This window comes from Cupressus sempervirens, chromosome 6 (genome assembly GCF_028749045.1).
Source record: "Cupressus sempervirens isolate cs-2001-9-10 chromosome 6, ASM2874904v1, whole genome shotgun sequence".
Taxonomy (NCBI): domain Eukaryota; kingdom Viridiplantae; phylum Streptophyta; class Pinopsida; order Cupressales; family Cupressaceae; genus Cupressus; species Cupressus sempervirens.
In genome coordinates, this window is record NC_143123.1 from 48,610,530 (window position 1) to 48,634,193 (window position 23,664).

At 35.0% G+C, this 23,664-nt stretch overlaps 1 protein-coding gene across 5 annotated transcripts in view; it reads left to right on the plus strand.

The window, feature by feature from the left end:
- ATMND1 (Mnd1 family protein) overlaps window positions 1–17,125 on the plus strand; it is a 224,462-nt gene extending 207,337 nt beyond the window's left edge. For all 5 annotated transcript variants that reach the window (XM_089786639.1, XM_089786642.1, XM_089786643.1 and 2 more), the window contains 3 exons: window positions 16,270–16,314; window positions 16,463–16,542; window positions 16,703–17,125. In XM_089786639.1, coding sequence (XP_089642765.1) covers window positions 16,270–16,314; window positions 16,463–16,542; window positions 16,703–16,738 — 161 coding nt within the window. In that variant the 3' untranslated portion in view covers window positions 16,739–17,125. The remainder of the gene's footprint in view (window positions 1–16,269; window positions 16,315–16,462; window positions 16,543–16,702) is intronic.
- Window positions 17,126–23,664: the final 6,539 nt, after the last annotated feature.

Consider the following 23,664-nt stretch of genomic DNA (forward strand, 5'->3'; position numbering starts at 1 on the left):
GACGAGCCTCAAAGTAAAGCAAAGGCCATTAACCCCCACATAAGTGTAGGATGACGAGATCTCCACGTCAAAACTCATGAAGAAGAAATGGAGGTGAGAAGTCTTAAGAGCATTGAGGGCCATCACCTTGGTCTTCCCCAAATTAACTACCAAATGTTGTGAATCGCAAAAATATGTGAGACTGTCCAATTGTCTTTGTAAACCCTTTGGAGAGGAAGCAAGAAGAATGACATCGTCTGTGAAGAGAAAAATAGGAATTAGAACCTAGTGAAGAAGACAACCATCCCTAAGAAGAGTGTGATCTTGTAGATACCTTTCTAGCTCATCAATTAGATACCAAAAAGGGTAGGCAATAAGGGGCAGCCTTTGTTAACCCTAATTTTGCTCTTGATGAAATCTGAAAATTATATAAGGGGTCTTGGGATGACCCAAAACTGTCTCATAGAGTCTCATGATAGCAGCCATAAGAGTCTTAGAATTACCAATATAACAAAGTCTTTGAAATTGGGCCATCTTGGGGATAGAGTCAAAAGTTATGCGAAAGTCCACAAAGCAACAAAACAGCTTCGAGGAGCAAAGAAGCGCCTCTTCTAGCAATTTTTTGATGTTACTATTTCAAAGTGTAGGCGCAAATGTGACCAACCTCAGGATTTTGCATCTTGGGTGTAATTCCATACCACCGTAGGATTGATGCTCTTGACCACGTTTTGGCTCTGATGGAGGAATTTGAGTCTAGAGCACAATTCATTGATAGTCACGGATTGGCACCCTTGGACTTAAGACATGTGAAGGATTTTTTCATTTTTAATGAATTCCTTAACCCTATTGAAAGTGCGCTCATGGGCGGGGAAATTTTCATGTACTTAAACGATTTTCTTGTGTTGCCCTCTTCCTTTGATCCAGTCTTAGTCATTTCAACACTTCTCCTTGTGTGTCTTGGATTTGTGTCCAGGGCGCATATGGCATTTTGTGATGGATTTTTTTGAATACTTCACCAATTTCATCATTTTTTTTGGGCCATCCCGATTGACAGTTAGCCATTTTTGAATTTCCGCAATTTTGACCTAGACTTAGCCATTTTTATTCATCTGAAATTAGATGCTTTTTGATTGCCATACCAGATTTGGAACTAACAACTTTTTTGTTTTTCCCCTTTTCAAGTGCTTTATCATGCTTTTTCTGAGATGTTTCTAGATTTATATATTTTTTGAGCCTTTTCAGGTCTTTGTACTTTTCGATGCTTTTTAGTGCTCTTTTACACTCCTTTTCCTAACTTAGGGCTTTTTAGACCAATTGAACCACTTGATCAAATTTTTAAATATAGATTTGGATGCCCTTTTTCCTCCTCTTTACCCAGAGCTCATTAGTTGTTAGGATAAACTTGACAAAAATAAACTTCTATAAATAGCAAGTTTGCTCAAATGTGAAATTGGGGCGAATTGGGACTTGCTAATAGACATCTCTAAGAAATAAGGAATCTTAAAATAGGAACCACTTCAAAACTCAAAATGAAGCTAGTATGAGACCCAATATAACTTACTAAAAATTGAAACTCCTGTAAAAATGGATCCTCTCCAAACCGCTCAAAATTTCATTGGTTCTTTCTTTGAAGGATTTTCAATTCCACATTTCATCCAAATTCACAATTCTTATTAGGGAAGCCTCGAAAACCAAAACCCTAAAAGGCAGGAAACAACCCTCCATTCTAGACTTGGGCAGTTCACCATTTCTAATTTGAAGCACAAGGAACTTAAGGGGACTGATGTCATAACTAAGAGACATCATGTAAGAACACTTGCAAGTTCTAACTCTGCCAAACCATAATTTGCTATACAAATGCTATATCTGGCTAGTTTTCTTGATAATATGTGAATTTCTTGTAATTTCACAATATATTGCCAAGAACAAATATATGCAAACAAAGATACCCATGCTAAGGGAGAAATGATAACAACAACAAATTGACACACTATTGTAATTCTCATTATTGGATCAATGACTTGCAAGGAACATTGTATATTCTAAATCAAACTTTATTAATTTGTATCATAAATGATAAATGTAATCATACTCTTAAGTCACAACAAGCAGGTTGAAGTCTGAAAATCATTAGCACTGGTCTGAAAGTACTGTAAATGCAAGCCCAGAATTGACCATTCACAACACTATGAACCCTCTTAGTCAACACCTATCAGCAAATATTAGTTCCTTCATGAAATTGCCACATAAGGATAGCTGTAGCTAGATACCAATGATAGAAAGATAGTGGTAATCCACACGTCCAGACTGTATGTCAGCACAACGGACTCTAATAGCTTCACCATGTACTAGGAATGAAAGATTAGAGGCTGGAAATGGAATCCCAGATTTATATCTCTGTTCTTAAACAAATAGATTTTGTTACCCTACGGATCTTCAAGTAATATGCAAAAGTATTAGTGTTACTATAGCAGCAATAAAAATGTTGAAGTCTGATCTACAATGGCTGTAATAATAAAGCTGCAGGTCTGCGATAGATGAGACTTCAAATATGCTTCAAACCCTTGCACAAGTCTGCTCTTTATGCTCAAATTGGACTCTTGGATGTAGCCCACCTATGTCAATGATTCAGCTGATCTCTCACAGCCTCAAATTTGAACAAACTTCTAAAAGATTCGTTCTCCAATGGTTGAAGATGACTAAAACCCTTGTGTACTACACACAAAGCATACCTTGAAATGCTCAAGAATAAAATAACTGTCAGAATGAATTCTATTTGCTTTTTGAGTCCCTATATATCCTCACAAAGGAGGTTGATCCTCTTAAGTATCTTTAAATTGTTTTTCTGTTAACGTTTTTGCCTAGAAATAAAGATAAACAACAATAAAGAAGAGTAGAAACAATACACAAAAGACTCAATACATTTATCTTGGAAAAACCCTTCCACTTGATGGGAAAAACCCAGCCACACCAGCAAAATATCACTTTTATTGATGATAATAATATTCGAGTACAAAGCTTTCCCTTGATGTTCTTACAACACACCAAGTAATCACATCAATAGATTGAATTTAGACCCTTCATCTTACACACGAAGGTGTCTTCAAATTCCAAATACAAGACCCTTCATATTTTCAAATATTCAAGAATTCTTATTTCCATACACTTGCATCTTTGCATGATGTATGACTGTCTTTTTATATAATATTATTTTAAAATTATCACAAATGTCTCTTTCAGCTGAAGATGACTATATGTAATGTCCCCAGTAGCAAGGACAATAATAATTTCAAAACCAATGTTAGAATTTATACAATAAAAAAATATATTTCACTATTCCACCCTCTATCCTAACCCAACCTTAAATATGTCTCCACATTGGGATCAATAACCCTCTCGAAGATTGTTAGATCCTCGATTACTTCTCCATCTTCTATGAAGTGCTCCCTTTAAGGTCCTTCCTAGAAGAGACATTCAATATCTAGGGCCCTTGACACATATGCATATGTTAGCATTTCCAGAATATTTTGGCCTTATAATCATATTAAGGTCACTCTCATTCCAGAGAGACTCTCTTGATCTTAAGGTATTAACCACATTAAGATCACTCTCTTCTCAAAGGGACTCTCTTGATCTTAAGTCATTAACCATATTAAAATCACTCTCTTCCCTGAGAAGGTACTTTCTTGATCTTAAACCATTAACCATTAAGTCGTGTGTTATCCATTTCAAATTACATCTTTACATATACATATGTATATACATAAATTATCCACAAGTATGATTTATTAATATAAATATGTTCATAATCATAATTAAACAAATATAATTTATAAACATACCTTTCTTACCTTCCTCTTTGCTTGGTCCATGCGGCTCTATCATTAGTCGATCCTTCAATGAATTAGTCCTTCTAGAGTATCTCAACTCTATATTTACTTTCTAAAATTCTTCTTTTTCTAATTATAAGGAAATGATAAAATATACTTTTTTGTTTCTTCTTTTTCAAGAGTCAACCTTTCATAATACAAATCTTTTGAAAAGTTGCAACTATCCATAATTATGACCCTTTCGAAGGTTCACATCCTTTCAATATCATTGATACCTTTTCAGAAGTTACTTCTGTTAGTGTAGTTTTTTTATTTGCTAGTGGGTTATTTATTTTTTGCTATATTGCCAGGCTTTTCCTACACTTTTAATGATCTTGCTTAGGTTAATAAAGCATGTCTTATTTAGAAAGTGGTTGCGAGGTGTTACCTTCCTACATGTGAGCATCCATTAGCTATCTTAGGAAGATACTTTGCTATCTTTAGTCCGATAGATGGTTGCTCCTCATTGGTTAGTGTTGCCACCTCCTCCCTCTTCCTAGTCTATATAAGCATGCTACCTGGCTTGTATTTGTGATCGATTTCTTTTGCATCCTCTTAATGCTATTTTACTTCCAACATTTGCATTACTCTCTTGGAGACTAACTCTATGTTGTTATTTTGATTTTGTATCATTTGCATTCATAGTTTAGATATCTATTTTTTGCACTAGTTTTTTGGGTTATCAATCTTTTCAGATTTTAATATGGTATCAGAGCTTTTTTATGTGCAAGAGTAGATTTTAGTTTCCTTATTTAAGAGATTCGAGGGACACTAATAAATCTTATTGTAGTTTTTTGAAAGATGAAGTATGCTCTTCTCTTGCATCTTTGGATGATCTTTAGAATCATAAAAGTTTTGACAAAAATGTTTTTAATTTCTGAGGTTTCAATTTCAAATCTGACAACCAACGTGCATATTTGAAGTTTTTAATCAGTATTGCAGGTTCCAACATGCCATTGATGGACTTAGGAAGCTGATTCAACATTTGCATGTCATCTTTTGCTTGTTGGGGTCGTTTCTTGGTTTTTGGAGCTATTTTTTATTGTTAAAGGCGTCTGATTTACACTACAACTACATCTTCTGTACATCAGCGAGAAAAATGTTTTCTGGGTTTTGTTCATAGCATCGAAAAACTATCTGGGTATCTTTTAGTTTTTGCATGCAAGCTGTATATTTTGTAGAATTGAGCATGGAAAGCTACATCTATACCCCTCTCCATTGGCAATCGCAAATTTGAACGCAGTTTTCAAATGCCTTGTTCTTGCTCATACGGACTCCAATTTCGAGATTCTTGTTATGACCTTGGCTATTTTTTGGTGCTCTATCCACTAGTGGAGTTGTTTTTTGATTTTCATGTATAAATTCTTTAGAAATTGCAAATTCTTGGCCGTGACTGTGCACAGTTCTCGTTTTGGAAACTTCGGAGGATCATAACTTTCTCATACGATCTTGTATTGAGGCGATTCTTTTTTTGAAAGTGCACATTTTTTGAGTAGATCACAGTGGTGCTATTTGTTTCCTTGATTATTGTGCCCAAGTTTCACTTTTAGCATATGCTCTTCATGAGTGTTTTGTGATGCATTAAAATCAAAACCACATAGTATTCTTGCTAGTGGTAGTTGTAAACGGACTAAAATAAAGTGCCAAATGATATTTCTTTGGGGGGGGGGGCATTATCGTGACTGAGTTCTTTTCTTTTTAGCATTTCTTCTCTGCATTTTTTCATCATGGATCAAACAAATATGCCCATCTTAACTCCATACAATTACTTTGAGTGGAAATCACGCATGGCAATTCACTTAAAGAAAGCTGGATTAAATAGGATAACTATGGGACTTGAAACTAAACCTGATAAAGATGATAAGCTTAGGTGGTTTAACAAATGTGATGAGGCATATGGAACATTGTGTTTGTCTATTTCTCCTGACTTTCTATTTCACATTGAGTCTTTAACCAAATGAAATATGGATAGAGTTAGAAACACTATTTGGCACACAAGATTCAATGAGGGGTCATATGTTGGAAAATGAACTAATTAGTTTAAGTCTAGGCAATTTCAACACAATCTAGGATTTCTTGACAAAATTGAAATCACTAAGGCTGCAGTTAAAACAATGTGGAATTGAAAAAAAAGATGAACAACTGATTCTTAGTATTCTCTCTAAGCTAAGTTCAGAATATTCTGTGTTTGTTTCTACCTTCTATGCTACTAAGGGTGTAGTTGGTACTCAATTCACCATGCCATCTTTAGATGATTTTGCTGTCAATCTCACTCGAGAACAGGACAAGCTAATCCAAATGGGCACTCTTAAGTCCTCTAAGTCACATGCGTTGGCTACCAACCAAGGCACAAAAGAACAAAAAGGACAAAGTAGTAACAACAATAGTAAGGATGAGAAACAAAATAATAGCGAGGAAAAGAAGGATTAGATACTGGTTGCTTCAAAAGCAACTATTGATACCCCATCTTCCAAGGGCGATAAGCCTAAGAAAGAAAAGGTCAAATGTGCCTATTGTAAAAGACCCAGTCATGATGAACATAAATATTTGAAGAAAAAAATTGATCACTTGATATATATTCTTGAGAAGAATAATATTAGCGTTCTTGAGTCTATCAAACAAAGTTCTAATGAAGGGTCTAACAAGGCAAAAGAAAACAGCAAGGGGAAAGGAAAGGGCAAGGCTCTTGTTGTGGTTGCTTTCTCACCATCCACTTGGGTTCTTGATTTGGGTGCTTCGCACCACATGGCTTCATCTAAGGAAGAACTTGCATCCTTGGAGCCATGTACTATGCCTTCTATTTTAATGGGTGATGACACTCCTGTTGAGGTGTGTGGGAGAGGGTTTGTTGATGTGGGGGATGACACATTTCATGATGTTCTTTGTGTACCCTCACTATCAACTAATCTCCTATCGGTATACCATATCACTCACACAGGTTCAAGCAAGCGGGTTGAGTTCACTCCTGATTCAGTGGAGATACGTGAGTTGCACATGATTCTATAGTTGCAGTTGGGAGAGTAGATCATCAGTCACGACTCTATCTATTTTCTCACTTTGTTCCTGATCTTGCTTCGACTTTTTTGCTCACTCACTCTAATGATGTGAGTAAATTATGGCATGAGTGGTTTGGCCATCTTAACTTCCGCTACTTGCATCAGCTCAACAAGAAGAGCATGGTCACAGGGTTGCCTTCAGTTTAGTTCTCAGGTGATGTTTGCCAAGGTTGCATTCTTGGTAGGCATCCTAAGGAAAAGTTTGACAAAAGTAAGGCATGGAGAGCTTCACAGATACTAGAGTGAGTTCACAGTGATTTGGTTGGTCCATTTTAGCATCCTTCTTTTAGCATGGCCCGATATGTCCTCACATTCATTGATGACTTTTCTTGATATACTTGGGTGTACTTTCTCAAACAAAAGTCAGAGGTATTTGATCATTTTCAGGACTTCAAAACTTTTGTAGAGAAGCAATCTAGGAAAGCCATCAAAGTTTTGCGCATAGACAATGGTGGTATGTCAACCATCGGTTTGAAAGATTTTGCACTTCAGAGGGGATTGATTTACAACATTCAGTTTCATACAATCCTCAGCAGAACGGTGTTGCAGAACGGAAGAATAGATCCTTGAAGGAAATGGCAAGCTGTATGATTCACTCTAGATCTCTTGCACCACAGTATTGGGCAGAGGCCATTAACTGTGCTTGTTATATCCAGAACTGTGTTCCTCACCGAGCCTTGATGGAGTTACTCCTTTTGAAACTTGGAATGGTCAAAAACCATTAGTTAAGCACTTAAGAGTTTTTGGCTCTCCTGCATGGGCCCACATTCCTGTCGAGAAATGCAAGGCCTTGGATCCGTAGAGTAGACCTTGCATATTTGTAGGTTATCTTGATGGTGTGAAGGGTTATCAGTTGCTCCACCCTACTACACATGAGTTATTCATTGAGAGGAGTGTTCAATTTGAGGAGGGACCTTCAAGCTCCCTTTCTATCATAATCACCTGAATAGTCTTCTACCTCCACTTCTAATGTAGAGAGTGATACAGAGGACTCACCTCCTTCCTCTCCTAGTCATCATTCACAGGTTGATGATTTTCCTCCAGATTCTCCATCGTCCAGCCCGCTTTGGGCTAGACTTTGCAGTCTACAGGTGATTGGGTTGGGGATCCATCAAACACCAGGCAAACTTGTTCACAATTCCAAGATGCTCCACATGTCTTCATTACTATTGCCTCAGATCCACAGTCCTTTCATGAGGCTTCTGGTATTCTTGAGTGGGATACAACTATACAAGAAGAGTGTAGTTCCTTGATGAGGAACCACACTTGGGATCTTGTCCCTCTTCCTAAGGGAAGAAAACTTGTTCGATGCAAATGAATCTATTGGACAAAATTTGCAGCAGATGGGTCAGTTTACAAATACAAGGCTTGCTTGGTTGCCAAAGGATTCTCCCAGGTTCCTGTGAGATGAAGTAATTCACCTTGAACTCAAACAAGGCATTAGGTATTAGTAGATCCACCAATACACATCTTTTATCATTTGTAAATTCTGGTCCAGTGAACAGATAGGACAAAGCAAAAGGGTACATGTAGAAATTCTCTAAAGAACTAGGGATTTCATGAACTAGTAATTGGAAAGGACTTATGGAATTGGTTTCTTGATAAGATGAATACAAGATGATTGTGATTTTCATTTATCTGCTACTAGGATGTTAGCCAATACAGTTAATGGTTGCACGTTGGTGGGTAAGGATGAACTAAAATTGAGGATAACAACAAACATGTTGGGTGGATAATACTAGAATTTGAGCTAGATATTGTATTTATTATTTTTCGGCTTTCCAAAGTGGTTTTTTGGGCTCAAACTTATCATAATTTTGTGTAATGTCCCCATTTTTAGCAGGTTCCTGCAATTGGTTTGGTCAGTTCACCATCGCGACTGTCATGAGCTAACAATGGATTTGAGGGTCTCAATTGTGGGATTATAGGCTTTCTAACAACATATGGTGTGTTTTGGCTTTGTTTGAGGGATTTACTATTTATTGTAAGTCAAATTGTTGGTTCTGATGAGCTCAATTGAGTTAAAAGAGTTGAGTGATGCTCTCAATTTTATGTCGGGTTTTTGATTTGAGCTCCAAGAATCTTGGAGGGAGTGTCTAGTTATAGTAAGTCACCTCGTCAAGTTCATTCATCGTCTTTCTTCATCAGGATCACTCTAGTGTTGTCAAATTTCAATTTTGATGCTTCTTCAGTTGTTTTTACAAGACGGGTGAATTATTATTATTATTCCTCTATATATGCTGAGGTTGCTATTTTTGTTGTTGTATATTGGTCACCTCAGTATCATATCTTGTTGATATTGGAATAAAAAGTTTTAAATTGTGGGCACAAGAAACAATGGCCTTGTGTGTCAGAATATTATGTTATGGTGGAAAAAGTCATTTTTGGGAGCCAAGAGTAATAAATAATTATATTATATGACACTTTGTTATATTTTAATATTGTGTTGAGGAAGCGTCTTAGGTGAAGTTGCATTTAGAAAACTTTGTGCCATTTGGAGATTATAAAGATGAGCCCATTTGATGGGAAAAGCATTTGATTAATTATTCTCTTTTGTTACCGGTGAAGAGTTTTTGAGTTTGATGAATTATGTGCCCTTGTTGAAGTATAAAGGTTTATTTTTGAGAAGTTCATAGCAATTCACATTTGAGGTATTGTGAATTAGTTTTCCAAGAATTGTTCTTTATCTCCATTGCTGTATACACTGTGGTTGGGAGATACTGTGGTGTTGGGAATCTGGATTTTGGCGTCTTCTCATACTATTATTACTGTTGTTGAGAAGCGGTTGTGTACTGGTTAATTTGAAGTTGGTTGAGTGCCCATTTATGTTTGTTATTGGGTGTTATTTTCTATCTACACTTTGGGAGCAACGTTTCCAAATCTGCAGTTGCATTTCTTTGTTGAAGAATTATTTTGTTGCTGCCAGTGTTCATGTCAAAGGGTTTTAAGGCATGTTTTACCTATATCTAATGGATTGTAACTTCTAATTTTTTATGGCATTGTTGATTTAGATAATAGGGTATATTTTATCAACTAGGTTGTTGGTATTTTGTGAAAATACTCAATATCTAAGTTTATATTGAAATTTGAAATTTTCAGTTGCATATTCCATATGTAATATCCAAATATTTGAGTTGAAATTATTATTGCAATATTTTCTATTTTGCTACTATATTGATATATCAAAAATTGCAAAATCTCAAAAACAAAAAACAAAATCAATTCTTCTGCACAAATTGTTTGAGAGCTCGCATTGCTCATTAGAGTGGTATCAGAGTGACTTCTTGCGATCATGTGGGGTAGGAAAATTATTTTTATTTCAAATCTATTGTTTTGGGAGTGACCAACACTCTAGCTTTTCTAGCAAATGGATAAATATGGGAGGCCTAGTAGTTTCAAGAGCTGGTGGCTTAGTGAGGAAGATAGCAAGAAAATAAATGCCTTGAGAGAGAGTATAGAAAGACATAGTCTTCATCAACAGAGGTTGGCGGAGAGACTATCAATTCTTGTGACGGTTGACAGGGCAGCGAGGTAGATGGTTTCCACCTTTAGAAGGTTGGAGGGAAGGAGGCATGTGTTTTCCCCTACAAGTTCCATGATGGAAATGTACATATCTTTAGTACAACACCTGCTAGTCCTATCTGCAATGTTGATGATGGACTTATTTCACAAGGACATGTGGTTGTATCAGTGGAGGATAGCGGCACTGAGCTTCAGTAAGTTGAGGCTCCCAGAGTTGTTGTCGTAGTTAGTGTAGAGAAAGTTGATGCAATTGTTATCACTGATACTTTAGACTCTCTCGAGGAGGGGACTATTTGGAGATTTGTATGTGAGTTGTTGTAGTGTTGCTCCAATACAAGAAGCAACTGCTTCCTTAGGTGGGACCAATGCATGTATGGAATCACCTAGCTATGATGTTGGTGATTTGAGTGTTACAACAGAGCCAGTAGATGTAGGTTCGTGCTCTACCATTATTGATTCACAACCTAACGTTGAGTCGTGTGCAGAGTCAGGTGTCAGCAGTTGAGGCTTTATTAGGAGATGTGGATGCAGATAGTATGGACGCATCTGATGATCCATTCGATCATGCTATGAGCTGTACTAGGTATGATACCACTTGCCAGTTTTTGGGTGATGACTTTGAGGAGGTTTTGGATAGGTCCTAGGATCAGGATTTACATGGACTTTCTGTTGAGGAGGAAGTATAGTCATGCGCGTAGTGTGAAACAACGAAGGCTTTTGCTTCTTCAGAAGAGGTTTTGGTTGAGGTACGGAGTAGTTATACCTTGATTGTAGATGTGTGCAAGGACAATAGCACACATATGTTGAGTGGTCTTGTGGTGAGCAGTTCTGATTTAGTTTCCTATCATAGTGCAGTGTTAGAAATAGAGCTTGCATTGGAGGCAAGGGTTACAGAGGCATCATGTGGCCAGCCAGTTGAAGGTGAGTGATGGTGACTATAAAGACCCAAGCTAGCCTCTAGTATTTTTGGGGTGTTTTCTTATTTTTTTGTAGTTATTTGGAATATATGTTTTTTTGTATTTTCTCTTTTGTAGAAATAAACAACTTCAAAGAAATATTGAAATGTAAATATAAAATTAAACTATAAACTTGGAAATCCACTTTGTAACCTTATTTGAACAATTATAAATTGGAATTACAATTTATTGAATTGGCACCTGAATTTGCAATTGTCTTTGCAAGCTGACCATCCAAATTCTTCTTCCTTGGAAAAACCACTGCTCTCACCAATACAGACCTACAACCATAATCAGAATTTGACTTCAAACCTTAGATCGTAGACTCTCACTAATTCACTTCTGCCTTCCTTTGATTGCTGACCAACCCCAAACACAATCTGCAACTGCCTAAGTGATTCGATGTTCTTAATGCTAAATTTTCAGACCAAAATATTAAATTGCAGCCCTCAATTAGGGATTCCAGGCCCTTAATGCACTCACCCAGCCTTATCCCAATGACGTTTGGACCATATAATGGTTGGAGATGTTATGTCCAAACACAAGCCTTGTTATGGAAACGGCAGACCAATTTACCCCAACAATTTCTGACCAAATTCCATCAGCAATTCTCCTGGGTGTTGGATGCAAATGAAACTCAATTTATTCTCCTTGATCTCCAACACAAACCACCAGCATCAATTCTCTCCTTAGATACAATTATAACAATAGGAGAAGTTTGCAAATTGTTTACTTCAGCATAATTTGCTAGGAATGCAATTCTCATAAATCTAAAAAACTCTAGAAAACCCTCAGCCAGATAAGAAAAAGCAATAATATAATAATCAAGATGCCCAATTCTCCCAAATGAAGTTGTATTTATAATGCTTTTTGTGCCAACTAGCTTCATCGTCACTCTTTAGTCTTTTCACTTAGAGATTGCCTTATAATATAAAGTTCAATTACTTTATAATATAAAGCACATTAATAATTAAAAGTGTATTAAATATTCATTAAATCTCATTATAATTGAAATTAATATGCCTTCACCAAAATAATCCATCTGGAGACCGAGAGCAAGAATTCCAGGCAACTGCCCCGGTCAGAACTGCCCCACTAAAAATAGAAATTAGCTAAAAGTGACTTACTAAAAATAGTAAGTCCAAAAATAGCAAATCCACAACAAAGACTCCCAAAACCAAATGTCAACTCACAAGGGTTGCAATGATGAGCTCACAAATTTAAACTTCAGGATCTTGCTAAATTGGCACATTATAGTGATATCTCTTCAGTTTTTGAGCATTATGATGCAACACGTCGAATGTTAGTCGCATATGGTTGGGGTTCTCTTGTGTCAGATGAACACGGTGATAATAGACTTTCCCTAGTAGAGATTCATGCGCTTTGAGAGGTTGTCGGGATCTTGAAGCATAATTACTCATAGTTAGTTGTTGACAGGGATTGCCTTATGGAGTGGGGTAGCACCTATTATGAGACATTGTTAGGTAAAGAGGAGGCGACTGAGCTCACCCAAGAGCTTGAGGTGACTGTGGGCTCTCTTCAGTGTGCTCAGTTGGCTCTTTAAGAGTCACAGCCATGATTGGATGAGGTGATCATGGAGTTGGAGCGTGTACGATCCACACCAACCCCAAATCCAGTTCAGCTGCACATTGTGGTGATTGGTGGTGAGTTTTCTTTTATGGTTGGGGATGAGGGATGTGATGATGTGGCAGTCGCATCCAGTGGGATTTGAGGGTCTCAATTGTGGGGTTATAGGCTTTCCAGCAGCTTATGGTGTGTTTTGGCTCTGTTTGAGGGATTTACTATTTATAGCAAGTCAAATTTTTGTTTCCAATGAGCTTAGCCGAGTTAGAAGAGTTGAGTGATGCTCTCAATTTTTATGTTGGGCTTCTGGTTTGTGCTCCAAGAATCTTGGAGGGAAGATCTATTTATAATAAGTCACCCCATCAAGTTCATTCATCGTCTTTCTTCATTAGGATCACTTTGGTGTTGTCAGATTTCAATTTTGATGCTTCTTTAGTTGTTTTTGCAAGACGGATTAACTCTTATTATTATTGATCTATATATGCTGAGTTTTCTATTTTTGTTGGTATTGTATGTTAATCACCTCAGTATCATAACTCGTTGGAACTGAGATGAAAAGTTTTAAATTGTGGACACAATAAACAATGACCTTGTGTGTCAGAATATTATGTTATGGTGGAAAATGTCATTTTTGGGAGCCAAAAGTAATTAATAATAATAATATTATTTGACACTTTATTATATTTTAATGTTGTGTCGAGGAAGCTTCTTAAGTGAAGTTGCATTTGGGAAACTTTGTGGCATTTGGAGAATATAAATATGAGCCCATTTGATGGGAAAAACATCCGATTAATTATTCGTTTTTGTTTCCTGTGATGAGTTTCCGAGTTTGATGAATTATGTGCCCTTGCTGAAATATAAAGGTTTGTTCTTGAGAAGTTCATAATAATTCACAATAGAGATATTGTGAATTCGTTTTTTGAAAATTGTTCTTTATCTCCATTGCTGTATACACTGTGGTTGGGAGATACCGTGGTATTGGGAATTTGGATTTTGGCGTCTTCTTATACTGTTATTATTGTTGTTGAGAAGTGGTTGTGTGCTGGTTAATGTGGAGTTGGTTGAGCGCCCATTTATATATGTTGTTGGGTGTTATTTTCTATCTGCACTTTGGGAGCAACGTTTTCGAAATCTGCAGTTGCATAGGTTTGTTGAAGAATTCTTTTGGTGCTGCCAGTCTTCATTTCAGATGGTTTAGCTTTCAAGGCACGTTTTACCTATAAGTTCATGGGTTGTAATTTCTAATTTTCCTGGGTATTATTGATTTGGATAATAGGGTATATTTTATCAACTGGGTTGTTGGTATTTTGTGAAAATACTCAATATCTAAGTTGATATTGAAATCTGAAATTTTTAGCTGCATATTCCATATGTAATATTCAAATATTTGAGTTGAAATTATTATTGCAATATCTTCTATTTTGCCGCTATATTGTTATATCAAAAATTGTAAAACCTCAAAAACAAAAAAAGAAATCAATTCTTCAGCACAAATTGTTTGAGAGCTAGCAGGGCTCGTTACATTTTGCTCTTTTCATAAGGTTCCACACATCCTAAGCTTTCCAATACATGTTGAATGAGGCTTTTTCAACATACACACTCATTTTTCTTTTACAATTTGGGTTCATTTATTTGTTAGTGCATATTGGTAATACAAGTAAGTAATCCAAGTAGCCAAGGACTAGATCCCAAGTGCAATTGAGTTGCACATCACTAAATTGCAGGATTCAATGCATTAATACAGAAACATTTTAGCACGGGAATTGGAAAGCAGAATTGAACAGTCATCCTGAGTCCAGACATCACAAAAGATATAGACGTTCAATCAGAACTCTGTGAATTTGAAATTCCTATGTATAACAACTCAGAGTAAACTTAAAAAAATAAATGAGTAAATGTCAATACACTGTCATTTTTCTTTTACAATTTGGGTTCATTTATTTGTTAGTGCATATTGGTAATACAAGTAAGTAATCCAAGTAGCCAAGAACTAGATCCCAAGTGCAATTTGAGTTGCACATCACTAAATTGCAGGATTCAATGCATTAATACAGAAACATTTTAGCACGGGAATTGGAAAGCAGAAATGAACAGTCATCCTGAGTCCAGACATCACAAAAGATATAGACGTTCGATCGGAACTCTGTGAATTTGAAATTTCTGTGCATAACAATCTCAAAGTAAACTTCAAAGATAAATCAGTAAATGTCAATACACTGTCATTTTTCTTTTACAATTTGGGTTCATTTATTTGTTAGTGCATATTGGTAATACAAGTAAGTAATCCAAGTAGCCAAGGACTAGATCCCAAGTGCAATTTGAGTTGCACATCACTAAATTGCAGGATTCAATGCATTAATACAGAAACATTTTAGCATGGGAATTGGAAAGCAGAAATGAACAGTCATCCCGAGTCCAGACATCACAAAAGATATAGACGTTTGATCGGAACTCTGTGAATTTGAAATTCCTATGCATAACAATCTCAAAGTAAACTTCAAAGATAAATCAGTAAATGTCAAGGCGAAATACATTTGTATATATCAATACTAAACAGTTAGAAAATAAATCAATGTCATGATACAGTTTTTCTGGTAGTTATCAATATGTCATGTGGAAATTGTTATCAGCAGCATGTGGTTGCATTAACAGAATGCTGCTCTGTGCCTGTTGAAGAAAGTTGCCCCTCAAACTTTTGTAGTGGAATGCAAAATCTGCACGAGATGCTTCTGTGGGGTCCAACGTGGAAGAGAATGACTAGAAATAGCTTCTCCAATGTGGCAGTCCTACAAAAGGCAATGATGCATTCTATGGCTTAGCTGAGATCTGATTGTTCAGCTTCAAGCTCTGTCTGACTGCTGCTAAGTGCTGTTCAATTAGCTGATGTTGGATCATCCATATATCAATTAGCTAGGTTCTTTCAAATAGCAGAGATACATATGACTAGTATATCACAAATAGAAGGAATCTATGGAAGTATTGACCACTTTCAAATGTGTCCCTATCTGTAATATGAATGAACATTCTGTCTATATAATAAATGATTAAAAGTGGATTTAAATGGTAATTATTTTCAAGAAATTGAACCCTGACCATGATACACTCTTTAAATTTTTCTTTATCTACAATAGATAAGTCATTTATTGTTCTCAACATAAATATTCAATGTGCATATTTAATGCGTGATAAAATCTACACAATCTTCACAAAAGTCAGGTGTTCTTTTGTATTTGGATTTGCATTATGTCTGTAATGCTCCGATAATTCTTTTATGTAAAACTGACTGACTTTTATGTCTATTAGGAAATGCAATTGAAGTTGCTCATGAGGCAGCAAACAGATGGACAGGTTTTTTTATCAAGTCTTTGTTTTGTCCTATAAACCTAGTGAAATTCGATTTGTTTCAAGTGTGTAGGTGCATTTTTTTTAATCATATTTTTTTGGGACTGTTGATTTGATAAAATTTACTAATTATTTAAAATATGAATTTTTGTAGACAATATTTTTGCCTTGCAGCAGTGGTGTTCTAGCAATTTTCCTGAAGCCAAAGAGCGACTAGAACATTTGTACAGGGAGGTAAGATGCCCAGTTGAGCGATGTTTGTTTGACCTGTCTTTTGAACATCAATTAGTGTATATCCAGAGATTTTCTTTTCATATTGCATTAAACGTATTGTTTATCATTAAGATTTATTTCAAAACCTGAGTCTCACTCCACTATCTTAAATGCATGGCAGGTGGGGATTACTGAGTCCTTCGATTATTTGGAGTGATATACATGATTTTCTGAACAAATATGATAGGAATGTCTTGAAAAGACATGTACTATTATCAGAGTGTGTTATCTCGGCACAAGTGATATTTAGTGGGAATTTTTTTCTTTCCCAAATTCATGATTCAATACTTGCCAAACCGTTGTTTGGATTTACTGCTTTAATCATATTTTTGGCATTTTCACAAGAATGGATCCTTCACTAGATCGTTAAGCATTTCAGGCAACCCCAAAGAATGGAATTGAAGTGTATTTGTGTGTTCCTTTGTTATAAATGAATCTGATCATACATATCTGATAATTCATATAAGATGAAAATTACAGCATTTGCGTTAAGGAAGAAGTTACATTAATAGAGAGCCAAAATAATACAATCATAGTTCAGCAACTTGTGTGACTTCGTAAAACTTGGCAGACCCAATCTTGACTTGGTCTTTGGGACTTTATTTATTTATTAGTACATTTCTTTTAATTTTTAAATATCACCAGCTTAGCATAAACTTGCTAAGACCGGCTGAACTCCGCAAAATTCTCGAGGCAGGTTAATCGACGGTTTTCACCTTGATTTTTTTTTTTTTTTTTTTTGTGAGTTTAACAATTACTCGGTGATTTTTATACTATCGTTATACCATGAATAAAATATATGAAGCATTCTATTGTCCCGCTAGACGGATTTGTAACATAAGTTATCTTCGGAAATTGCCTGAATATCTTCATTGAACAAACAAGTGGCCTGCGAATGCTAAACATATACATTATGAATACAAACAAATCAAATTATATCATATATTCAAATCAAATTATGTCATATTTGCTACAGAACCGAAGTAATATTGAAACTTGAATTATAGTCTCTGAACATCTATGAGGTTAAAAACAGCCTAGTGGACAACCAACCTTGTCATTTGGATTGCTGTATTTCAGTCCTTTCTCATTCAAGGAGATGATAAGCATCCTCATCTTCTCAATAATCTCCTCCGGAATAAACCATGCCAACAAGCTATTGTCATTGGCCCTACATGTTTGTTCTTTATGTTCTTGGAGGCATCACACCATAATAAATTGTTGTTTGGTTTTATTACTCTGGTATTGAAAAAAATACACACCCTTGTTTCCCATGCTTTAGGTCTTTTCTACCTCTTCATTTCATAGAGTTGATGAGTGGTGGTTTTTAATTGAGCAATAAGAATCTCAACTCTACATGGAATATTGATTGTTATGTCAACTTTTTTGTTGACTATCACATACACGAGGTTAAGCTCTTCAAGATAATAACAATTAGAGATGTAAGATGCAATGTCTTATGGATTAAATTGTGTTAAAATATTTTTGCATCAATGTTTCATATCACATTTCGTGATCTGTTATAAGATGATAGAGAGAAATAGAGAGCACAAGGAGAAAAATGTATGAAGTTGTAAACTTGAACCAACTAAATGCAGTGGGAGAGGTGGAAGGAGACAATACTAGAGGTGGTGGACAAGAGAGGATTGAAAAGACAAAAATTGATTGAAAAAATATAAAGAGAATTGAAGGCCAAAACAAAAATAAAAAATGAAAGAGAAATTCAAGTCAAAGCCACAAAAAGATAAATACTCATTAAAAAAGGATAAAATAAATACAATCAGAATAAATAAATAAAAGGACAAAAATAACTAAGACCAAAGATATGTAGATAAATGATAGATTAATGTTCTATAATATACATGTGTGCATGTATGTATGTACACATGTGTTAAGAATATTAACCTGATCACCTATAGGTCTGATAGTACATATCGTACTACTTCTCCTCTATATGATATATCTCTAAATTAGCATTATATATGTAACTCTAAGGGTCGGCGACTTCTCAGGAGACAACAGTATATTGTTTAACTAAACTAACAAATAGTTAGTTAAGTGTTATTAGTTATGTCTTCCATGAATCATCGACTTAGAAGGAGTTTGGTTATTGCTTATTTAGGAAGGGTTATGTCCCTTTAAGGGACATACCCTTTAGGAAGGATATATAGATAGGTTGTAGATGCAAATTAAAGGACACAGTTACAAAAGTTTGCTCCTCTAAGCATTTGCATTCTGCGATTTATATTTGAGATACTCCCTCACAATAAAATGTTAAATATTTAGTATTGGATTTGCATCATATCAAGCGCTAACTTCATCAATACTTAGAATTGTAGAAGTCCATTTTCAACATCTAAGATTGACTTAAAAGTCTGATTCAGAGATAAGGATTAAGCAAAAAATTTACATGGTATAAGAGCCAAGTTAAAAAACTTAGGGCTTTGCAAAATTCAATTATCAGACTTTATATATATTTAGTAACTTTCTCCTATCTTTAATGGCATACACAATTAGACCCGAGGACAGGTTTGATGGGAAAAAAAACTTGGAAGCTTGGAAATTTAGAATCATGATGATTCTTGAAGAGAACAATGTAAACCAATTCATTGATAGAGCATCCAAACAACCCCCAGTTGAACTTCACAAATCCATATGGAGCAAAGGAAATAGAAAAGCTATTCAAATCATCTTGGATGGAGTTAAAAATGATATCGTACCTATGTTTACAAAACATCAAACTACCTTTGATATGATGAATGCATTACGAAATGCATATGAAGTAAACAATGCAACTAGGGTTCTTGCACTAAAAAGGCAACTGAATCACATTCAGATAAAGAAAGTAGAATTGATAAATTCTTATTTCCTAAGAGTTGCCAGCCTTAGAGGTGAACTATCAAGCATAGGAACCATCATTAGTGACACATAAATAACACTTATGGCTATAGATGGATTCCTAGATTCATGGGAGACATTCTCCCAAGGAATAAGTACCAGAGATAAGCTTTTGGACTTTAACAGACTCAAGAATGATTGTCTTCAAGAGGAATCCAAGAAACTAAAGAAAAGAGGGAAACCAAAAGTTGAAGATGAAGAACTTCATGTTCTTAATACAAACTCCTATAAGGGCAAGAAGAAGGATTTCAAGAAAAAAAAAGGAAATCAAAAGAATGGAAAGCCCAAGAAAGATCTGTCTAAAATAAAGTGTTTTAAATGTGAAAAAATTGGACACTATAGATCTAATTGTCTTTAAAATTCCAAACAACAAGCAAATTGTACAAATGTCATTAGAGAAGAAGATACTTATGATCTTAGAATAATGTTTTGTACTCCTCACTATCAAATGAAATCTCAAATAAAACATGGGTAATTGATAGTGGATCTTCTAGACATATAACAGGATATAAATAAACTCTAGATTTTTTATTAGAAAAGGTTAATGGTGAAGTCACCATCGGTAATAACTCAGCACACTCTGTTGAAGGAATTTGAAATTGTACTTTGAAACTAAAATCAGGAAATACTCTTCTTCTTAAAGGTGTACTCTATGTACCAGGGATTAAAAGAAACTTAATCTCAATTACAACACTTGAAGATGATGGACACAATGTTGCATTTGTGGATGGCAAAGTATTAACTTGGGCTAAGAACTCTTCCATCAAGAAAGGAAAGTTAATTGGTCAAAGAAAATGATATTTGTATGAATTGAATATAGAATTTAGTAAATCCATTCAAGCCCTAGTGCACGAAGCTGCAAATACAAATGAAATATGATACAGAAGACTAGGACATCTAAATTTTAAAACTTTATCAACTATGGAGAAGATGGTTATTGGATTACCCAAATTAAATAAAGACCACCCTAGTATTTGCAAAGGGTGTACTCTGGGTAAAAGCACTAGAAGTCCCTTTCATGATAGTACTAGGAAAGCAAATAATGTACTAGAATTAATTCATTCAGATTTATATGGACCTATGTCTGTTCCTTCTCTTGGAGGATTTTGGTATTATATCCTGTTCATATATGACTTCTTTAGGAAAACATGGATTTACTTTTTAAAATGCAAGGAATTAGAAGAAATTCTACAAAGATTTAAAGAATTCAAAGCATTAACTGAAAATTTTTCAGGACATAAAATTAAAACCCTTAGAACTGATAATGGAGGAGAATATACCTCAGACTTGTTTAAAAAGTTTTGTAAAAAATTAGGGATTAAGAGGGAGTACATTGTTCCTTATAATCCAGAGCAAAACGGGGTAGTAGAAAGAAAGAATAGGACAATTATAGAAGCTGCTAGGGCTATGATTTTTGACCATAAACTAGAATATTATCTTTGGGCAAAATATATATTCAAAATAGAAGCCTCACTCCTATCTTAAAGATAAAACCCCTGAAGAAGTATTCACTAAATTAAAATCCAATATAAGTCATTTTAGAATTTTTGGATGTCTTGTATATACCCATGTTCCAAAAGAAAAGAGAACCAAGTTAGAACCCTTTGGGAGGAAAGGTATTTTTGTAGGGTATAGTGAAACTTCTAAAGCATATAGAATTTTCTAACCTGGACAAAAAACTATTGAACTTAGCAGAGATGTAATCTTTGAAGAAGATCTTGCATTCAAAAGAACCATAAGTTTTGATGAACCTTCTCCTTTATCTAGTTCTAAAAGAAATAGTGAATTTGGATCCCAGAGGGAGAACTTAGAAGAAATCGAAGATGAAATTCAAAATATGAATCTTGAAGAAAATTCAAAGAAAAGACCACTTTGGGCCATAAAAACAGTTTAAGCAGCTCAAGACTTTGCTACACCTTCTAGAACAGTCAGAGAAAGCAAAAGACCTAAAAGATTCTCTAGTTATACAACAAACATGAGTGATTTATCCAAAATAGAGCCAATCAATCCTTCTAATGCTATTAAACATATAGCCTGGAAAGAGGCTACGAAAAAAGAATACCAATCTATTATGAAAAATGATGTTTGGGAAATTGTTCCAAGACTTAAAGGAAAATCTGTTCTTTCTTTCAAATGGATATTTAAAATAAAGCATGCTGCTGACGGTAGTATTGAGAAGTATAAAGCCAGATTTGTAGCCAGAGGATTTTCTCAGAAAAAAGGGATTGATTATGAAGAAACCTTTGCTCCTATTGCCAGATATACCTCTGTAAGAGTAGTCTTAGCAATTGCCATGCCAGAGGGATGGAAGGTACATCAGATGGATGTGAAAACAACTTTTCTAAATGGAGAGATTTCAGAAGAAGTATATCTGGAGCAACCTAAAGGATTTGAAACTCATGATCTTAATGCTTTTGTTTGCAGGCTCAAGAAAACTCTATATGGGCTTAAATAGACTCCTAGGGCTTGGTATGAAAGAATCGATAAATATCTCACCAACTTAGGATTCTTCAAGAATGAAGCTGATCCAAATTTATATTTTAAAAGAGATAAAGATGATATGGTAATTTTGATACTGTATGTTGATGATTTACTAATAATAGGTGATGATAATTGTTACCAATTTGACATGCCTCTTAAATTGCTATAGCTTACGTTAAACTAAATATGTTTTATTTACTGACTAAGTGTGTGTAGATGCTGAGAATATATAGTACAGAACGAAAAAAATGCAGTAAGCAAAGTACGAGAATCATAAACAAGAGAATTGATCACTTTTTCAGGATACAAGTATCAAAAATAATATTTTTTATTCAAGTATTTAAAAAAATGTTTTACAAAGTGTTCATGTTTACACAATACTTGAATACAATGCATTCAGATATTACTAGCGCTCTCAGCTCCTAACATAAATATATGAATTAAACACATTGTACAAACAGAAAAGGAGATAAAAGGAAAGGCATCCATTGCTTGAATGGAAGGTTTGTTGCCGAAGGGCTGATCTCGCATCTCCATCTGGGAGTAAACCTGCCAAAAAAAAAGAAAAAAAAAAGAGAAGAAATGGGTCAGTTCATATGACTTGAGCAATGGAAAACTTTCCTATCATCTATACTCTGCTATTTCTACAACATGGTTATTCATATAACTATGTTAAAAGGCAAGAAGGCAAGAAAAATTTGAAGAAGATAAAATATGTTTTTACTAATGAGTTTGTTCTATGTGCAAATATAGGTATGAAGACTTGAGGCTATTGAAGGATCATGCGTAAGTTACATGCATGAAACCTTTTGGCTGAGTTTGTTCGGGCAAAGACAAAAGATATTGGGGAGACTGTTGAGGGGGCGTACATAAGTTTCAGGTATGGGACCTTCCGATTAAACCAATGTAGCTGATTGAAGACATTAAGGAGATCATTGAAAGGATGTGCATAAATTACAAGTATAAGACTTTCTGGTCAAATCAAGGAATAGGAAAGGCAAAGGACAAGAGGAGACTGTCGAGGGGGCATACATAAAATACAAGTATGGGACCTTCCAGTCAAATCATGGAGGACATGTAAAGTTTGAAAGTCTTAGGCTAAAAGGAATTTCAAGGATGAAGGGCAAGTACACTTCAGCATATAGAAAGGATTAAATATACAATTAGTCAGAACTAATTATCAATGCCAAATCAACAAAAAAGGGAAATCTCTGCTACAGGAAATATAATGTGCATAAACATCAAGAAAATCATTAATGCATACTGTTGAGCAAACTGGAAGAGATATTACGGTAACAAAAAATAGAATTAGAGAGATCATGGTAACAGAAAATAGAATTTGGGTGGAAAGAATTTTATTTTCATGCTGCAATTCTTTCTTAATATATGACATATCAAGTAAGTATAAGATTTTTACAAAAAGATTCCAACAGATGCAAGGATCCATAATACTCTTCTTTTTCATGTACTTAATGTTCATCAAATGATGATCAGATCTATAGAGGAATAGAACAGTAAGCAACTAATGTTCAGCTATAACAATGAATAGAACAAGGAGTATCAACAAGTTGAGTTTTCCATGAGAAGTTAATCATAAAGGATCACTTGTATCTAATGGCATATTTGAGCAAAAAAACAAATAAAAGGAGAGAATCTCATCATACAAGTCTGAGAGTGCATAAGGTAAAACTTCAAATCTGATAT